Consider the following 20,290-nt stretch of genomic DNA (forward strand, 5'->3'; position numbering starts at 1 on the left):
TATAAAATTTGTTTGTTTTTCTAAAAACACTTGAGTAGCCATTATTCCCCACATAGAATAAATAGATTTAAATATGAATAGAATAAATTAATAGAATAAATAGATAAAATAGATTTAAATATGATTTAGAAGATTGGCATGTGATATATTGGATTATTCCCCCTTCTTTTTCAGGAACTCTTGGTGTGATAACAGAAGCTACAATAAAAATCAGACCAATCCCTGAATACCAAAAGTATGGCTCAGTAGCTTTCCCTAATTTTGAACAAGGAGTAGCCTGTTTAAGAGAAATTGCAAAACAGGTAAAAAAAAACAAACAACAAAAACCCACCCATCTATATTTATATTTTAAAAAATTCTACTGCGTAATTGATTTTGATATGTCACATATAATCTTCATATTAGTTGTGTTATATATGTGGTTTTTACCCAGTTCTATATGAAAAGGTAATGTAAAATCATCCCTGTAAGTGCAGTTGCTATTTCTTTATTTTTTGGTTTAAAGAGTGCTGTGTGATTTTAAGCCAAGGTAAGATATGTACTTGGGTTGATGGCTTTGAATGACTCTGCCTTTAATGAATGTTATGTTTTCATAAATTATTTTTAGGTAAGACATTTTGTGATTAATTTGAAGTAATATATAATTTTTCTTAAACTAAGACATTTATTGGAATTAAAATAAATGGCTGAATGTCAATGATCCAAAAATACAGAAATTGAGTGTAGGTAATCAAACTCTCTCAATTCTTAGAATGTGCTACTACTAGGCCCTACTTTGTTTTATAATATTACCTAAGCTATATTTTAAATTAAATAACATAATATAGCATAATGTAACATAATATATTTAGCTATACGTTAAGAATTCCCATTTTCTCTTCCTTTCTTAAAAAAAAGATGTAATTATCGAGGATTTTTAAAAGACCAGATAATGCCACGTAATTTTATTTCCATGTTCTATGTATCGTTGTAGAAATTCTTGCATTTCTTTAGGCATTTGGCTCATTGTTTGAACTACAATGGTTTTTAAAAAGTTTTTATTGCAACATTACTCAGCAGGGAGGAAATCAAGGGAACATACTCCAGCCTGTTTCTTCTTGCTTTCTCCAAACTCCTAGAGTTCTTTTGTACTCCCCATCAGCTATATGCAAGTAGAATCTTGAGGGCAAAGGAGCTTTCTGACCTGACCCATATAGGTCAGCTTCCAGGTAGTATGAGCAGGGTGAAGAGAGGATCTGATGAGGCAAAGGAATGATATCCAACAAATACTCCATATTCACTGTGTTCTTTGTAAGGTATTGAAATGGAAAGTGGTCAAGAGTCTTATCTTCCCACCATCCCAAGACAACCACTCTGAATGTTTTAAAGAAATTTAAAATAAGCAGAAATACTTTACATTTACTCACATATTTACCATTTCCATTGTTCTTGAGTTCATACACTGAGTTTTGCTTTCTGAGATATTCATTTTTTTTCTGTCAGTTTTCCACTTGCAGGAAGTTCAGCCAAATGGTCACCTAATCTCACAGTTGACAAAGATAATTTTTATAATTTCCAAGTAGCTTCCAAGTTACTTATCAGTTAGATTGCTTCCTTCATCAAGACTTAGGCTATAGGCCCCTTAATCTTGATTGACTTACCGCTGGGTGGGGGAAGAGTTTAAATAGAGAAGTATAGTCCTGGAATGAACATTCTTGAACTTGTGGCAGGTTACTTTGGTGATGTTAAAGCAAAAGTGAATGTTAATAGTTGAAATTTTTACAAGAAGAGCTCCTAATTCTTAGATTTTGGGGATATTATGTTATGGTTAGCTAGAATATACAGTAAGTATTATGCTCTGTTTGCTAAAATAATGAGATGGTGTAATATTTAAACATTTTAATATGTAGATATAATATACCAACACATCCTATATTGTTAAATATTAATATATTATGTATAATTCATGTAATATTAACTATTTATAATATTTTAAAGCAGGATTATTGAATAAAGGAGTGGAGATAAGTTTTAGGAGTAAATATTTGTTATTCTAACTAATATCTGAGCACTGAGGAGTAAAGTTCAAGTGTGTTTTAATATTGTTGCTAAAACCTTCTACAGTTAGAGGCAAAGGAAAGTAATTTCAAATTTAAGATAACCCAGGTGTTAAAGAATAAAAGAACAAATTTGCAAAGCCTTGTGTTTTTGCCTTTGAGTTAGTTAAAACCTAGGAGAGTGGAAGGCTAGGTTTTTGTGTTCTTTGTTTTTATTTTGTTTTGTTTTGTTTACAAAATAACTAAGTTCACCAATTAAAAATCAAAACAAACCATTTTCCATAATTGAATTATATTTTCCTATTAATTTCAATCTTTCTTAATGATTTTTAAAGTGTTTTCACTTTGTATTATAACTTATTCTTTGTGTTATGTTCTTTTATCTGCTTTCTGTCAAGCTTGATTATCTCCCTCCCAAAAAAGCTTTATAATAAAAGATAAAGTTCATATTATCTCTCTTGTTCAGGTTTTGAATGACATCTTTTTAATTGGCCATGGTTGTCTCCATTTTTTATGGCAAAATAAGCAGGAATGCCAAATCAGATTTTTTTTAAAAATCATAGAATTTATAAAACTATCTGGTTTGTATGTATTTTAAACAAAAGATCTCATTGAGATCACATTCAGTCTATGTTGGCCAAATCTGCCCCTCCACAAGATCTCCATTCTGGAACACAGATTTAGTAGACTTGTCAAAAAATGTTGTTAATGTGATCTTCGAAGTAGAGGTAGACGTATTTTGTGTTTCCCTGCTTTTCCATATTGCAGATAAGTAAATATATCTTAGGTTTCATTAACGAGAAATGATAAGTATATCAGAATCCTAAATTTATAATTTTACTAAAATGGAAATGTTGGATTTAAACATAGTTGCCATAATCTGATGTGGTTTTTGGTGCAATTTAATATGCCCCTGGTAGAAAGTAACAGAGAAGAACTACTTATGCTAATGAAAAGCAGAGGTTGAAATTTTCCTTCATCCTTGCAGAAGTCAGTAAAAATTGCCCTTTTACTCATTTTAAAAAATTCTTTGTATATTCACCAGTGACCGTAATCTAAATTGACTACACAAAACTGTATTGGGTGTATGGTTTGGAATAAACAAAGGTGATGGTTGATAAAGTGCCACCCTGTGGTTAAAGACATCAAAAGAAAGCTCCTTTCTAATCTATAGTTTTAATAATTTGGTTCTGTGTACTTAGTAATAGACACTTCTTAAAGATATACATACCATGCAACTAGAGAGCTTGCCTTGCTTGAAACTGATTACAAAGCCTAGATAGATAATATTTTATTCTCAGATATTGCTTGTATGAGTGAAAAATTAGAATAGTTACTGCAATTTGGAGATATTCCACTGTTTGGGGAACATACATATTTTACTTCTGCACAGATACATAAGAATTAATACATAATTTACCTTCCCTGGAAATGGGTAAATCCTTGTGTTATGGTTTAAGGACATTTACAGATCAGTTTACAGAATGTACAAATCTCATAGGTCAAGAATGGAAGTGTGTGTGCTGCCCTGCTTTGTAACAGTATTCTGAGGCAGAAAAATTGAGAAAATTATCGGATTTTGGCACTAGTTGTTCAATTTGCAATTTGGAATCTCAGCTGATAGCAGGAGAATTAAGATCCATTAAAATAGATGGTACATGGTTTATGATTGTGCCAAATTCTTGATTGAATAATGAGTTGGCTGCTTGTAATTTCTCACTGTCATTTCATGGCACTTCCATTTTTGCGGTATTTTCAGACTCAAGTTGCTTTTGAAATGGGAAACTGTATTTTGGATATGTATCTTTTGGAAAGGCGTATACATGCTTGTTTACAAATAGAGTGGGCTCTTTGTGTATTTTCATCACTTTTCCTACTAAAGGAAATAAATTAAACAACTTTATACTGACAGCAGAAGGATTCTACTAAGGTCTATCATCTAATCTTTGTCCATGTGAGGATTGTCCTCTTTCAATACTTCACTGCCTGGTGAGGAACTAGAAAGGAAGATTTAGTGGAAGATTAATGTGAATCTCTTATAAATGGCAGTCCAATATAATCTCCAGCTTAACTCAGTAGATGGGTAAGTAAGTGATTTTTAAGACTTTCTGAGAAAATAGATTTCCGAACTGTAGCCTCTCAGGAGAGGAGAAAGTGTTTTTTAATCAGAATATCAGGTTCAGGTGTATTTTATTATTCTTTTATTGTTTGCTTAAAAATGACAGTGATATCTTTATAAAGTTTTAAGGGAAAAGTGTTGAAATAAGCTCAAAAGCAATTTTTGAAGTCTGGGGTTTCCGCTTCCCAGTGAAAACTCACGAGATCTGCCCTGTAGTATTGAGGGAGGACCATCTGTTCCATTCACAGGGAACACAGTGTGTGTGGCACAGGTCAGTATTCGTTCCTCTGAAAACTGTCTTTCTCAGTATTAGAACTAGGTTTTTAGAATTATAAATTAAAAGGCAGCTTCTTCTTTACCTTTTGACAAGGGGTGGCCCATTCTACCTACCATCACTTTTATTTTAAGCAATTTTAAACTGGTAATGGTGTTGTTTTCTAGAGAGTTTAGGCCATATTTTGGAAAGATGTACATAGTTCATGTTTGACACCTCAGACTGTTATGTCTCAATTTTGTATTCTGTTTTAAACTTGATTTGTCCTGGAGGGGTTGAAATAAATTAAAAGGAGCTGGGTTTAGCACTTACGTTATAAAGTAATTAAAACTTCTTTATATTCAGTAGTAATTCTTGAAAATAATTTGTTACATGTAGAAAATGGCATTGTTATTTTAAATGTGTGTGTGTGTGTGTATGTGTGTGTGTGCGTGCATGTGCGTGCATGCGCGCACGCGTGAGTACGTGTTCTTCCCTCCCTCTGAAGTGGAGAAAATAACCTCGCCAAATGTTTAATTAATTGGATTCTGTATTCTGTGATCCAGCAAAATATATTAAACTTGAGGACAGTTACAAGACGTACTTTGAACCAGGAGCTAGTCCGAACAAGTCATTACACCTTTACAAAAATGAAAAATGAAAGTGATGAACCACAGACACTGTTTGGCATTAACGGTTGGATCTTCCCTTAATATAAATGGAGGGAAATATTGTTTCATTCTTTAAAACCAAGAGGTAATTCTCTTGTTAAAGAACATTTAATGTTTACAATGTGGACTCCTAGCTGTCACTTCTAGTAGGGCTAATCAGTTATACCAGTAGCCTTAAATACTGTCTGGTTTCATCTGTGGTATCAGCTCTGAGGAAGAACCTGTCTACATTTTAAGTTTTTTTCTGTCTAGAAATTTGCAGTTAACAGAATTCTCTTCACATACCCTTTTTTGAACTTATTTATTAATTTTTTTTGTGTGTGTATCTGTATTTGAGATAGTGTGCTCTTAACTTTATATCCAACAAAGTACATTGGATATTGTGTAAGTTAAATAGACATAGTTCCTGTCTTCTAGTAATCACTACAGATGGTGTATACCATGATAAATTTTAGGTGTTTAAATTTTTGTATGGTTAGGTACAAGGGGTTTGGTATTGGAGCTTTGGCTTCCGATATAATATGAGATAACTAGACTATCTCCAAAATAGACTCAAGGTTCAGGAATTTGGGCCATTCTAGAGTCTATAGAGAATGTTTGTTTGATTTACTACTTGAATAAATAAGCCTTTTCAATACAAAGATGATTCATAATGCTTATATTTTATATTTTATCTTTATGAAATTGGAATAGTAGAAATCCTGCTGACATTTGAAATGCTTTAGTATTGATTTGCTAGTAACTAGTAAACTAAGAGATACCTTCACAAATAATGTGTCACATCTGCAGTGCAAGTTCTGGTTTTCTCTGTGTTAAGAAAGAGATATGACTTAGTTCCATAAAAACAAATTTTGCAGAAATATTTTGATGTGTTTCTTATAGGGATTATTTTTTGGGGAAAATGTTTGAATTGAGAAATCTGTTACTTTTAAAGTTAGTATAGAGAATTCTACTCAGTAAATAAAACTAATCAGTGATGGCTTTTTATTTTTCAGGTTATATATTCAAGTAAATTCCTGGTTGTAGCATCATTAAAGGGAAGAGATTGTCAGCAATTTGACTTAGTCAGTCTTACACTTGTGCTCTGAGGTCAATGTGGTTATTTATTTCTTCTCAGATAAAACAAAGATAATTGATATTTCCTTATTAGTTGATAATGAATGAGTCTCTCATCTCTTTTCAGATTATTTACTAAGTATAAAGTATACTTGGGTACAAGTCAGATGACCTGAGGGATTCTAGTAAAAATACATTTATCATAGTAGGAAATATATCAGTTATTTCATTAACTCCAGTTTGGGTAAGCAAATTTTGTTTGAGTGTTCCTTAAATTCCCTGAATGCGTATTATTATTAACCCACCAATAAAATTACTTGTTAAAACTATTCCCTCTCGGGTTAGTTCTGATCACATACCACCAGGGGTCACTTTAACTCAAGGACCCTTTTCCCCCTTTCCTCATCTTTGGAATACTCTTAGCATAATTGAATAGCATTGGAATGAATTTAGAGCTCAAATTCTCAGGATTTGTGATGTCTCTAACTTTTAAAGGAAATATTTTTAGGTTTTAAAATGAGGTTTTATAGCAGTTGGAACATAACCTGATCTTAACCATAGGTAGAGTTACCCAGATTCTCAGTGTTGTTTTTTAAGAGTAACATTATTTTGGTCTTTTGATTATAGGAACTTAAACTTAATTAGTTATAGTGGCAAGTTTTCATGTAAAACTCTAAGAGACTTTTCTTGCTTTATATTTTTAGAATGATGCACAGTCATTTACAGACTATCAGTTGCCAAAGGATCATAAAGCAATCTAGATGCTGTTTTTTAATTTGAGAATTTACTTTATGAGAGAGAGAATGGGAATTTACTTATGATGATAACTAAAAAACTCATTTACTGACTTTTTAAAAATATGACACTATGAAGACAGACTAAATAAAGGTGTTGTTTTGATTTTGATAATTTCTGAAAGGTAAGTATTGAAAACTAATATTTATAATCTAGATACAATAAACTTTCTTTAGCTTTTCATTCTTTTGTGATAAGTGTTAGTCTGTAACCATTTACCCTGACTCAGTATAAATAGGAGTAGTACATGACTGACTAGTTTATGTGACTCAGCTGTCAAGTTAAAATCACGGTCAGTATTACTGAATATCAGTTGTTGTATGTACCAAGTGCCCTGAAGCTTACTTATTTTTTCAATTTTTTAATTTGAGAGTTTTAAGCATGTAGAAACTTTAAAAGAACAGGGTAATGGTCACCTATATATCTGTCTTATATATTCAACAATTGACTTTTTGCTATGTTTGTTTTATGTTTATGTTTTCTGGGCCATTTGAAATTGAGTTGCAGACAGCATGGCACTTGACCTCTAAATATTTATACATGCATCTAAAAATAAAGGTGTTTTTCTTCATAGTCACAATACTATTATCATGTCTAAGAAAATCAGCAATTTTTTTAATGACATCCTATATGCATTCTACAATCAGATTATTTCAGTTATACACAAGATGTATTTTGTAGTCTTTTCAAACCAAGATTTTATCAAGGCCTTCATATTTATTGTATTTTAGTTGTTTCAGAGATTGAATTTCACTACAAATTTACTGTACTAAATATAATGTACTCTCCCCCCCCCATTTTCTGATATATATGTACCTATGCTGGTTGTTTTCATTAATAACACTTGCTAAAGGCATAGGAATAGTAGAATCTATGTGACAGTAGGAGATGGAAGTTACAAGTTGTTGTTAGGAATTTAAAAGTTCTTTGGGGGTGGGGGTGCGTCTGGCTGGCTCAGTCAGTAGAGCATTTGACTCTTGATCTCGGGGTTGTGAGTTTGAGCCCCATGTTGGGTGTTGACATTACTTAAAAATAAAATCTTTAAAAAAAAAGTTTGTTTTTCTAATAACGACAGAAGGACTCTGAATTCTTACTTATATGTTACTGGTGTGCTTAAGCCAAAACATATAAATATGTATGTTATATGATATTCTGTTTATTTTATGAAGAAAAGAAACTTGGTCTCATCAGGCTTCATATATCTTAGTAGAAGTTGACACGCCTGGGGCACCTGGGTGGCTCAGTCAGTTAAGTGTTCGACTCTTGATCTCAGCTGAGGTCTTGATCTCAGGGTCGTAAGTTCAAGCCCTACATTGGCTCCATGCTGGGCGTGGAGCCTACTTAAAAAAATGAATAAGAATAAAAATAAATTTAAAAAAAGTTGATGTGCCTGTTTTAATAGGAAGATTGATTTTTTTCTTTAGTATTTTGGAAACTGGTTTGGTTTTTAGAAGCATAACCCAATTACAAAGATACCTTTATACCAAGATTTGAAATTACTCAGGTTGTATATTTTTTATTTTATTTTATAACTGTATAGTGAATGGATAGTTTTCATATAATTTTTGTTTCAAATATGACTTTAAAGCTGTGTGTGTGGTGTATGTTTGTGTGTTAAGTGATTTTTTGGGAAGCTTTGTGGTGTATTTGAAATATTGCTTATCCAGCAGTCAGGATATCTTGGTCCTAGTTCTGTCTTTTAGTTTTGTCTATTTAACAGTCATATGACCTCAGACAAGTCTTTTAACCTCTCTGGTTCTTATGTACTCATCTGAAAAATGGGGATAATACCAGTTTTGCTACCCTGATAGGGTTGTTACTTGCATTAAATAAGACATGTAAAAATAAGTTAGATATCACAGGATTCTATAAAAGTAAGGCAATAAGTTATCGTTATGCTCTGTATATAAAATTACCTAATACTGTTTCTATAGATTTGGCAGTGACTTTTTAAAATGTAGATTGAATTATCTCACCTTTAGTATCAAAGGTGAGTAAATAAACTGTATAGTGTTCAAAATAAGAATATTGTCATTTTGTTGGGTGAAATAAAATGTATGAGTGATTTTATAAAATTAAGTATTTGTTTAATTAAAAGTGAATAATAGCAAAAATGTTATAATGCACAGTTATGTATTAGGTTTTGTTCTTTTGAACAATCTGCACAAATCTTAATGTCGTGTTGATACAAATTTTATTGATAAATGTTACTCAGAAGATAAATGTTTAAAAAGTTTATGACAGTGAAAATTTTGTCATCTGAAAGCAACCTCTTGGGAGAAGTTTAACCATGTTAAAAATTAACATAGAAAATAGAATTGTATTTAGAGTCCAGCTTGCTTTAATATTATGGAAAAATTGTAGCTAGCTTAAACCTTTCTAGCGTTTGTATTGTATATTTCGGCATCACAAAATTTATATGGCTATTGGTTCTCCTCATTTTTCTTTCCTTGCAGCTTTTAGTGTGGCACCCAGATTAAATTTAACACTGGCACAGTTTTAGATACATAATGTTATCCTTCAGAGTTTTGTTGCTAATTTCGTACAAGTAACCTTGAAAGATTTTAGAATTCTGGACATTGTCTGATAGTGTCCAAAATTTTCTATTTAGAATGGATTATGAGAAGGGATAAAAAGAACAGTTGCTAGAATTACGTGTGAAGACATCACAGATAATTTTTTTAAAAAGTGCTTTTACTCACAAAAATTCCACCATCATCTTCTTCATTTTAAAAGTGTATATCCACCATCATTTTCTTCGTTTTAAAAGATGATATTAGAGGGGCGCCTGGGTGGCTCAGTTGTTAAGCGTCTGCCTTCGGCTCAGGGCGTGATCCCAGCGTTCTGGGATCGAGCCCCACATCAGGCTTCTCCGCTGGGAGCCTGCTTCTTCCTCTCCCACTCCCCCTGCTTTGTTCCCTCTCTTGCTGGCTGTCTCTCTCTCTGCCAAATAAATAAATAAAATCTTTAAAAAAATAAAAAATAAAAAAAATAAAAGATGATATTAGAGCCTGAGGATGCATTATAATTCACAAATGGTATAGTGTTCTAGGCATTGATTTTAGTCTTTGAAATTTCTACTTTGTTTTAAAATAATCCACTTCAAGGCCCAGTATTTCTTTTAGGCATTTCCATAGATCTTTGCTAGGCATTAAAGAGATCTAGTTGCAGGCAAATTAAAGATCTGGCAACATATGTGTGTGTGTATTATGTATGTGGATTTCTCCTCCAAATATTTTATACAAGTCACTGATGTTTTGTCATCTTAAAATTATATAAAATGTTAAGAATTTTTTTTACTGTATATATTCCTAGGAACTTAACTGATCTCAGATATAGAAAGATGACATTTCTATTCTACCTGTCTAGCTTCTTTACAGTATTAAATTTGTATCACATTTTTTTCTTTTTAAAATAGAGATGTGCTCCTGCATCTATCCGCCTCATGGACAACCAACAGTTTCAGTTTGGTAAGTAAGGAGTGGTCATTTTAAAAACTGCTCATGAAGCCACAAAATTTGTGAAACAGCTGTTACCTGCCAGGAAGAGTTCTGAATGAAGAGTTAGGAAGATGAGTGTTATAGTTCCTGTCCTGCAGGAAACTCGCAGTCTAATGAGGACAACAATTACATAAAGGAATGAGTGCAGGATTGTTGCAGGTGTTGTGAAAGAAGAGTGTACTGAGTACCCTGGTGTGCAAATGTTGACATGGGGAGTCAGGAAAGGCTTCTTAAAGGAGGGTCATGCTTAAGCTAAGTTTTAAAAGGGGAATAGAAGTTTGCCTTTTCCCTTCTACCAAATTTGTTCGCTTATCAGCAAAAAAATAGGGAATTGTAAAACCTCAGTGGCATGTTTGTACTTCAAATAGTTCAATGTGGCTCAAAGAGAAGGTGGGTGAGAGTTGTTATAAGAGATAACTGGATGGGTGGACCAGGGCTTTACAGGATCAATTTGGATTTTATCTTGTCAGCAGGGATTTCTTGTAGAGGGAATAAAATAAATTAGCTTACATCTGAGAAAGCTCCATTCTGCTAGCATTATGCAGGATGGAGTAGAATGGTGCAAGTGTGGAAGAGGGGTTGAAATGATTCAGGAGGCAGATTTCGGGGGTCCTGATCAAGGCAGGAGCAATGGATGAGAATAAGGCAGAAATTTCCCAAAGTTCAGTTTACCAACCAGTTGTAGAAGGTTCAGTAATGGGAAGAGTTGAGGGCAGCTCCCAGATTTCTGATTTGACTGATTGCATGGATTGAATAACAGTCTAGAAGAAGAGATGATGATTTGGGGGAAGAGACCTTACAATGGGTTGCATTTAAGGTACAATTGGAATATTCAGGTGGAGAATTCACTAGGAGATAACCATGTTTCTTTTTGTCCCTATTTTGCTTTAAAGTATTCAACTTTCTGACACAGTTTATCATCTTTTTAATTCAGTTTTATTGCTTGTAAATTTTCTCCATATGCTGTCAAATTTATAGATTTCAGGTCTTCAGAACAGCCCCTGAAATTATAAGAACGATTGCTCAGTAGTAAATACTAATGTCTAAGATAGGCAGGCTTTTGTTTGTTCTACTTAAAAGAAGTTTAGATTTTAATTTAGGGAAGAGTGATTATTATAATTATATAGAAACTTAGGGAAGTCATGTTCATAATATATCAAGAGTTAGTTTTAAAATTAGATTCTTCTAAGTCATAGCTTTTATTCCTTTAAGTAAATTATTTTCAAAATCTATACTACTGATAAAAGTTTAAGGTAAGTGGGGCGCCTGGGTGGCACGGCGGTTAAGCGTCTGCCTTCGGCTCAGGGCGTGATCCCGGCGTTATGGGATCGAGCCCCGCATTGGGCTCCCCCGCTGGGAGCCTGCTTCTTCCTCTCCCACTCCCCCTGCTTGTGTTCCCTCTCTCGCTGGCTATCTCTATCTCTGTCAAATAAATAAATAAATAAATAAATAATCTTTACCAAAAAAAAAAATTAAAAAAAAAAATTTAAGGTAAGTGTGTCCTATAAATAACGAAATAGTTAAATCAAATGAAAATGAAGCCTTCTGTGTGTTTTGGCCTGCATTTAGAGTTCTAGGTCTTTAGAGAGCCATGTATCTGATTAATAATATGTTATCCATTTATATGCTGTTATTATAGTGAATTATGTTAGACATAGACATGTTTGTAAAATTAACTATGATTTGACTAGATTTTATTTTTAATTGGGATTTTAACAATTTAAAATGAAGGTTTAAAGAAGAGGTCCTTCTGGCCATCTGTTGTCCCTGTTCCACATTCTCATTGCTATATCTAGGAACATGCTCTAAGGCAGGTTCTACCGTCTCTAGTCTGGACTGTGTCTCTTCTTTCCACCCTTTACATGGTCATCAAAGTGATTCTTTGAAAAGACAGATCTGATTCTGCTTCTTGGCTATCTATGACCTTTTTGATTTCTCACTACCTGTTGAAGCCTTTCCATCTATATATCCTGCCATGGCTCCATGATCAAGCAACGAAAGAATAATGCTTAGCACAGCAAGGGATGTCTAGGACTTTTTACTAGCCATATGGCTGATTGGCAGTGTTTGCACTGTATTGGTTGTTAACAAAGCACAAGCCTTATTATTAGATGTTAATATTTTTAATTTCATTCCTACCTCTAATGCAATCCTTTAATTCAGTATGTTGAAATGATATGTTTTAAGTATATTGAAATTATATATATCATTGAGTACATTGAAATGATCTATAGATTTCCTCTGAAAAACTGAAGTTTGTTAAATTTAGGGGATGTTTCTTATTCATTTTTATATCTCCTGCACCTGTCATATGATAGGCACTGATGTTGATTGACTTAATCACCTACTTAGCAGAAGAGAGTGAACAAATCTTGAATAGCACTTAGTAGTATAGTGCCAAGCACAATATCAGTAGCACAGTTTATCATATACTCCTCACAACTGTTCCTGAAAGTGATATTCCCAGTTTACAAATGACTCCAAAGCTAGACGTTTCAGCCAAAGCCCACAGATTGTATGTGGTAGAGCTGGGGTTGAATCCAAATCTGACTCCAAGGCCGAAGACCTTTTCCACTGTTTGAGGTCACTTCTTTGAAATGTAGGTATTTATTATAAATAATTAAAAGTGTTTAAATTAATACTGTAACAACACCAAATATACTAATCAGACTGTTCAACTAGTAAATTTGAAAACTTAGTTCCTTTATTTACTGTAAAAAATAAAGCACAGCAGCCAGAATATATTTAGAATGTAATTAATTTGAAAGGCAACATTAATTTAAGAATAAATAAAAGATAATATCCTCTTAGGTGACTACTGATGCTTGACACACTTAAGGTTAGTATCGCTTTTATGATAATTATTCTTCAGAGCTATCATGTCAACTCAGTATTTGGGATATATGTGACTAAATCCCACCAGTGTTAACGGAAATTGTGCAAATAAATTTCCATGTGTTAAGATGAACATAGACCCTTAAGGATTATTTCACATCAGTATAGTGACATTTGGAGTCCTCATACATTATGTAAAGATGTGTGGATCAGAAGGCTTGTATGAGGAACAGATCATTTCAGTTTCTTGCAAGTATATGACTGATACACTCACACATTTATGTTTATTTATTTCCAATTATTAAATAGTAGGATAAATTCCATTTGAGACAAGAAGTGAATATTTTGATGGTATGTTATTTCTAACTTTATACTTTCTAGAAATGGTATTTTTTTAAGGCACTGTTATGCTGGAGAAGCATTTTTGACAGGGTACAGTAAAAGAAAAAAAAAATCCCAAACATGTGATCCAGGAACTCGAAAAGATTACTAGGTTGATCTCTATCTAATCTGCCCTTCATTTTTGTTTTTTGTTTTGTTCAGTTACAGCATGGATATCTAACTCTTAACCTCTGGTTAAGACATGTTACTTGGTGTTTCATGTCACAGTTTCCTATTGTAATCAGTAAAAATGTAGTTAAGTATTATGGATTCAGATTCTTTTTTTTTTTTTTTTTTAAAGATTTTATTTATTTATTTGACAGAGATAGAGACAGCCAGCGAGAGAGGGAACACAAGCAGGCGGAGTGGGAGAGGAAGAAGCAGGCTCTCAGCGGAGGAGCCTGATGTGGGGCTTGATCCCGGAACGCCGGGATCACGCCCTGAGCCGAAGGCAGGCGCTTAACCGCTGTGCCACCCAGGCGCCCCATGGATTCAGATTCTAACTTAAGAAAAAAAAAAGATTAATGGAAATAAAGAAGACTACAAGTCATAGTTTTTTCTCCCTAGAAATCTCCCCCCTCCCCACCAAAGAAACTGGTTTGCTGTTTGCACCCATTTTAAAGAAGGGATCCATGCCTTAAAAACAAACAAAAACAACATACTAAAATCTTAAAGCTGTTTTTAAAATATAAAATTTTTATTTGGAGATAATTTCAGATTTACTGGAGACTTCAAAATTCTTTATAAAAATTCTATATAAGTAGTATGCCCCATTTTTTTGAATTGGGCTTATAGCACTAAGGCCAGATGTATGACTCTTAATCTAATAGTCACGGGAGTTAAGAAGTTGTTACTCTGAAAACAATGAGAGAACAGTAAAAAGACTTTCACTCAATTAAGCTCAATCCGCAGGCAAGGATGTTAATTTAACAGCTCTGAGACACCGTTTATATTATTTTGGCAATTTTAACTCGCTGGGTGTGATTAAGGAAGCAATTACTAGTTTTATGCCAAGAATTCTGGAAGAATTAAGAATTAATTAAGAAACAACCTTAAACTTGGCATTGACTGCATATTTGGTTATAGTTCTGAAGGTTTCTGCATAATTAAAAAGAATAAAAGTAAACTAAGCCACCATTGGGTGTTCTTAATGAAATAAAAATTAATGAAGTGATTTTACTATGTATAAACTATACTATTGAAAGATAACCTAAAGTATATGTAGTATTAATTACACATAGTAATTTGAGTTAAAAAAAGAAACAAGAGGTTTTGTAAACAGAAAGTTGTGGCTTTTGAAAGAAGATAAAGTTAAAAGATGTAGCTCTTAATATAAATATGCTATATATAAAACATAAGAAGATTTTAAAAATTGGAGACATGAAACGTTCACTTTTTTAGGATACTAAATTAAACTAGCATCTTAATCTTTTGAAAAACAGAATTTGCTATTAATTTAAATTTAAATTATGAACTTTTTTCTTCTTAGGTCATGCTCTTAAACCTCAGGTTTCCTCTATTTTCACATCATTTTTGGATGGCTTAAAGAAGTTTTATATTACAAAGGTAAGAATTTTTATCAAATGCTAAAATTTTAAATGCTTTTGATACTAATTTTGTTTTCTGCCTTCTCCCCCTTCACATGTACCTTTTATCAAGGATGTTTTTCATGGTGCTGTGTACATTTCTTAATTATTATTTTTCATGTTGGAGTATTTTATCAAGTGAATCAGTTATGCATTTAATTTCAAAAATTTTATTTCCAGATTTGAAGTTCCTAAAAATAACACTGCATTAACAAGTTTCATGCATGTAAGATTTTTTATAGTTTGATTTTTTTTTTTGTAGTAGATATTTATATCTAGTGAAATAAGAGTATGGATTTTTTAAAAATCTTTGCTGAATTCCTTTCCTAAAGGGTTATGCCAGTTTGCACTATGTCTGGGACACAGGGGTGCTGTTTCTTTGTTCCATTCTTGCTATGGCATGTGGGAGTTGTATTCTGTTATGTTTTAAATGTACTGAATCTAGGGGAGAAAGTAGTACTTTATTTTAATGTTTCTCATTGATATTCCAGTGGGACCCATCATTTCCCTGTATTTCCTAGATACAGTTTTTGTGTGCATTAGTTGAGTATGGTTATTTTGCCAGGGGGGGCACCTTCATGGTTTTTTTTTTTTGGTACTTTGAGTGTACCCTTTGAGTAATGGGATAATTAGATGCTTTTGTCATAAATGTTGTGAATAATTTTTTGAGTCCGGTGACTCCCTGTTTGTTTGTTTTGGTGACTCCCTCTTTAATAAGAGTTTCTCTTTCTGGTGCAAAAGTTTCAAAATTTTGTATCTTTTCCTGTGATTATTTACTCACTTCCAAGCTGGGATCATTTCTTCTCTCTCTTCCTTTTTTTGTTAAATGGGAATTTAAAAAATTTTATCTTTATCACTATTTAAAGTTATTTCAATTTTATGATGTGTGATAAAGCTCTAAATTAATCTTCACCTTCTGCTGCCCCTATTGCTAACAGGTTGTGGCAGCACCATTAACTAACTAATCCCTGCTCCTCTTATATTGATTGACATGTCATGTCTGAGACATCTTCTTATATACTGACTCAAAACGTAGACTCTATTTTAATGTATCAAATACTGTATGATCTCTTTTATATGTGCAATCTAAAAAAATATTTTAAAAAACAGAAAAAACTAAGCTTATAGATACAGAGAATAGACTGGTAACTGCCAGAGACGGGTGAGGGGTGGGAGAAGGTGAACTTTTTTTGTTTTTAGGGGTTGAGGGGTAGAAGGAGAGGTTGAACTGTTTTTGGTTTTTTTAGTTTAAATAAATTGAATTTTAAAAAGGTATCACATTTTTTTTAATGAGGTTTTGTTCTTGAAAAATTAAATGGATTTAATTGCTATAGGTCTAGTTCTTGTTTTTTAGAATTTTCCTTGTGATCCATCATAACCTACCTGTTTATCAACCTAGAAAAATTTTAGAAACTTTTCACCATCTTAGGGAGTCCATTAAGGTTTCTATCAGAACTGGAATGAAACTGTATATTATATTGAGCAAGAATTGACAGGTTAATATACTTAGTTGAGGCATTCTAGAACATGTCTTTATAATCTATTTTTAGACATGTTTTCCTAATGAGGTTACATATTTCCTTTTATGGTTATTCTTAGATATTTTAATTGACATTTAACATTTTCCTTTGAGAATGTTATTTAGTAAGAAGTTATTGTTGGTATGTAAGGATGCTATTTTTACTTTTTTCTCATCCTACATCTTGCTGATTCATTATATTCTATCATTTGGTATTTTTATTTGCTTCTTTATTGCAGTTATAATTCCTACAAGTTCTTTGTGGTATTACTTACCAATATGTCATTACAATTGACAATATGGCATACTTTGAAATGAAGTCTTTTTCTTAATATTGTATTTTTCTTAGTATTGTTATTTGTAACAATCTGAATAGGTGCATTAAACATTCTTTATGATTCATATGCAAAATTCCAAAACTCAGTTTTAAAGAGTTGGTATGTTTGAGCCCAGAACAGAAGAAAAAATGAGCAAAATGTATTTTGATTTACTGTTTTGTAGGATAAGACTTATCTGTAATAAATTTTTTTTTTTTTTGTAGTTTAAAGGATTTGATCCAAATCAGCTAGCTGTCGCTACATTACTCTTTGAGGGGGACCGTGAGAAAGTTCTTCAACATGAAAAACAAGTGTATGACATTGCTGCAAAATTTGGGTATGGCTTTTAGTTCATAATGCCAAGAGAATGTTAATCTAAAATTCTGGTATCTGCAAGCAGTTGTTAATGTACCCTTTAAAGTATTAAATTTGTAGCAATATATGATAGTCAATATGTTGTGTTGCTTCACTTTCAGAATTTGTGATCATATATATGATATATTAAATATTTTATTATATTTTTCCACTAATGCTAATTTTATAATATTTGCTTTTGTTATACTAGAGTAACATGAAAAATTCATAATCCTCTTACTATTTAGTGGTAATTGTATATGTATAAAACAAGTTACTAGTATGTTTTTAAAAGGAAATTTTTTAAACAAAAGAATTTGATAAATTATCTGTACTCCACCCCTTGTCACTTACTGTTTTGTGCTGGTATAAAGAAACAGAAAACATTTCACATCTATAACCAACTGAATAATGATTGGGTGGTTTCTTTCTGTCTGCTTGATGGATTATGAGATTGATCGATGAGAACTATAGTGAAAATGCCATTTATCAGGACTACATTTTTTCCTTTCCTTTCTAAGTACATAAACTAAGTTTCCTGGATACCAGTTTCCTTTTTTTTTTTAATTTCAGAGCTTAAAATATACATTATACTTAATCTGAGTTCTTTGTAAATATTTAATTTCCCCTTTTTGCTATTTATGAGAACAAATGGGCGCTTAATTTGTAGCCTTGTGTTTTAGAGTGCCCCCACCTTTATGTATTTTTCTCACATAGGATATTCAGCCCTTTATTTTTAGGATTTTTTTGAACGTAGTGTTAAAATGCAGAATTCTTAGAAAAAGATCTAGTTTTGGGCTTAATTTTTAGTTTACTTTTGTACTGTTTTTGAGTATTGCAAATTAGCCTCTTGGTTTTATTCTTACCTTATTCTGAAATTGGCAAGTGGAATTTAATTTCTTTAGTAAAAGGTAAAATTCATTACTCTTTCACTTTTCCTCTTTCACAGTACATTTTTTGGGAATTACTGATTTTTTAACTAAATTAGTTAAGAGTAACTGCTATAAAAATTCAGTTAATAATCAAAAGGCTTGGATTTCAGGTTAATCTCTGAATTTATTTTTGAAATGTATGTGTACCTATATTTTAGTTTCTAAGTTATGTGGAGTTTATGTATAATTTGATGTTTAAACTTTTTTCTTAAAATCCATGGTATTAGAAACAGTTAAGGTGATTTAAATTAAAATCTTTTCTATCTAAATTAAATCTTTAATTTCTATTCTAACCTTAAATAGTAGAGACTGAAACTTTAAAAAATTGTTTTTTATATATTTAATTGGGGTTTCAAAATTGTTCAGAAGCGCTTGTAGGGAAATGCATGCTATAATATTTGAATCACTTTATATAAATAAGGTAAGTTTGCTTAGTTTCACCTCAATCCCTTGGTCCTCCTCCTACTTCTAACACACACCCCCACACATGCATACACATGCACAGAAATTGCACTTTGCAGTATCTTTAAGTGCAATTACAATTCAGAGTAGCCAGCAAAATCATTAGTAATGTGCTACATTTCCTATTGGACTGGAGGGGTGGGTAGGATGATGGTAAATGCCTTTTTATGTGAGGTAAGACATAATTTTTACAGGGCATGACCTGTCTTTTCTTGGACATCATTGCCGATACCTGGTATATACTAGATGCTTGATTGAACATTTGTTGAAAGAATTAGGGAAACTGAGTATTTTTCCCCTAACAATTTTTATTCTATTTCATTTATGCCTAACTGCTGTGCCACCCTTAAAACAGTGTATTTTTTGATCTTTAGGTATTTATCAGAGCCGTTTTGTCAGGTTTAAGTTGAGCCACCAATTGTCATGAACTCTCTTGTCATGTAATTCGTCTTTACATTAATTCCAGTCATTACAACTTAAAAGTTAAAAATGAACTTCTTAAGATGAATCCAGGTCTTTTTAGATACTGATACTGATACTGAAGCCCCAGAACTATTGAGTTAATTCGAGTGATTTGTTTATACCAAACAAAACATATCAAATTCATCCATTAAAATGGTTTATAGTAAGTGAGATATCTATTTAAAGCAAGGCAAAGCATTAAAAGTCAGACTCTGGGGTCTCATTTTTTTGGCTATTATTATTTGCTACTTATTAGTTATGTTATAATTAATTTCTTAATGTACTGTCATCTTGTTTTCCTTCATTTGGATGTAGACATCGTCTGTATTAACAATCCAGACTGCCATTAGGCAGATGACTTAGGGATATTTTGGTTTGATTTGATTTGATACTTGGAAATATCTTCATGCAGTTTTCTAGCAGAAGTCCTGGTTTTCTCCATGTTTCTCTCTAGACACTAGTTCTTTGTTCTAATCACTGAAAGATTCAGGGATATTTTTCTTACTTAAGATGCCACTTGGCCAGCCCTTGTTCCCCAATAAATGATTTCTTCTGCATAACTAAAAAGCAGCACTAAATTTCTTTTTGCTAAAGTTTCATAAGTTAGTTTAGCTTATGTACTTTATTTTGAATTAGGGCATTATTCATCTATCCTTTATTTTCTTCTTTTGTTTTATCTTCTGTTCCTACCACCTCGTTAGCTTTGAATTGATTGTTTTTAATAAAGTACTCCCAACAGTTTAGAGCATTTTTATGTGTTATCTTAGCCATTTTCCTCCTTTCCTTCCATCCTCACCCTAACACTGTTAAATACCTTTGAACACACATGACCCAATGGGACGTAATAGGCAAATTTTGAGTAATCATACTTTGGTTGTTTATCTGTGTTTGCTAGTAATATACTTTAACTTCTCTAGGAGCTAAACAGAATAAACATTCCCTGTCAGCATCATGACAGATGTATTGACATTTACCATAGAACTTAAGGTAATGTGTTATTGTTATTTTTAAA

General features: G+C 32.3%; 1 protein-coding gene across 15 annotated transcripts in view; it reads left to right on the plus strand.

Moving 5' to 3' along the window:
* AGPS (alkylglycerone phosphate synthase) overlaps nucleotides 1–20,290 on the plus strand; it is a 203,268-nt gene that overhangs the window by 149,214 nt on the left and 33,764 nt on the right. For all 15 annotated transcript variants that reach the window (XM_048214157.2, XM_044381449.3, XM_026492470.4 and 12 more), the window contains 4 exons: nucleotides 175–302; nucleotides 10,349–10,400; nucleotides 15,136–15,212; nucleotides 17,293–17,405. In XM_048214157.2, the coding sequence (XP_048070114.1) occupies nucleotides 175–302; nucleotides 10,349–10,400; nucleotides 15,136–15,212; nucleotides 17,293–17,405 (370 nt within the window). The remainder of the gene's footprint in view (nucleotides 1–174; nucleotides 303–10,348; nucleotides 10,401–15,135; nucleotides 15,213–17,292; nucleotides 17,406–20,290) is intronic.

Source organism: Ursus arctos, unplaced genomic scaffold (genome assembly GCF_023065955.2).
Source record: "Ursus arctos isolate Adak ecotype North America unplaced genomic scaffold, UrsArc2.0 scaffold_1, whole genome shotgun sequence".
NCBI lineage: Eukaryota > Metazoa > Chordata > Mammalia > Carnivora > Ursidae > Ursus > Ursus arctos.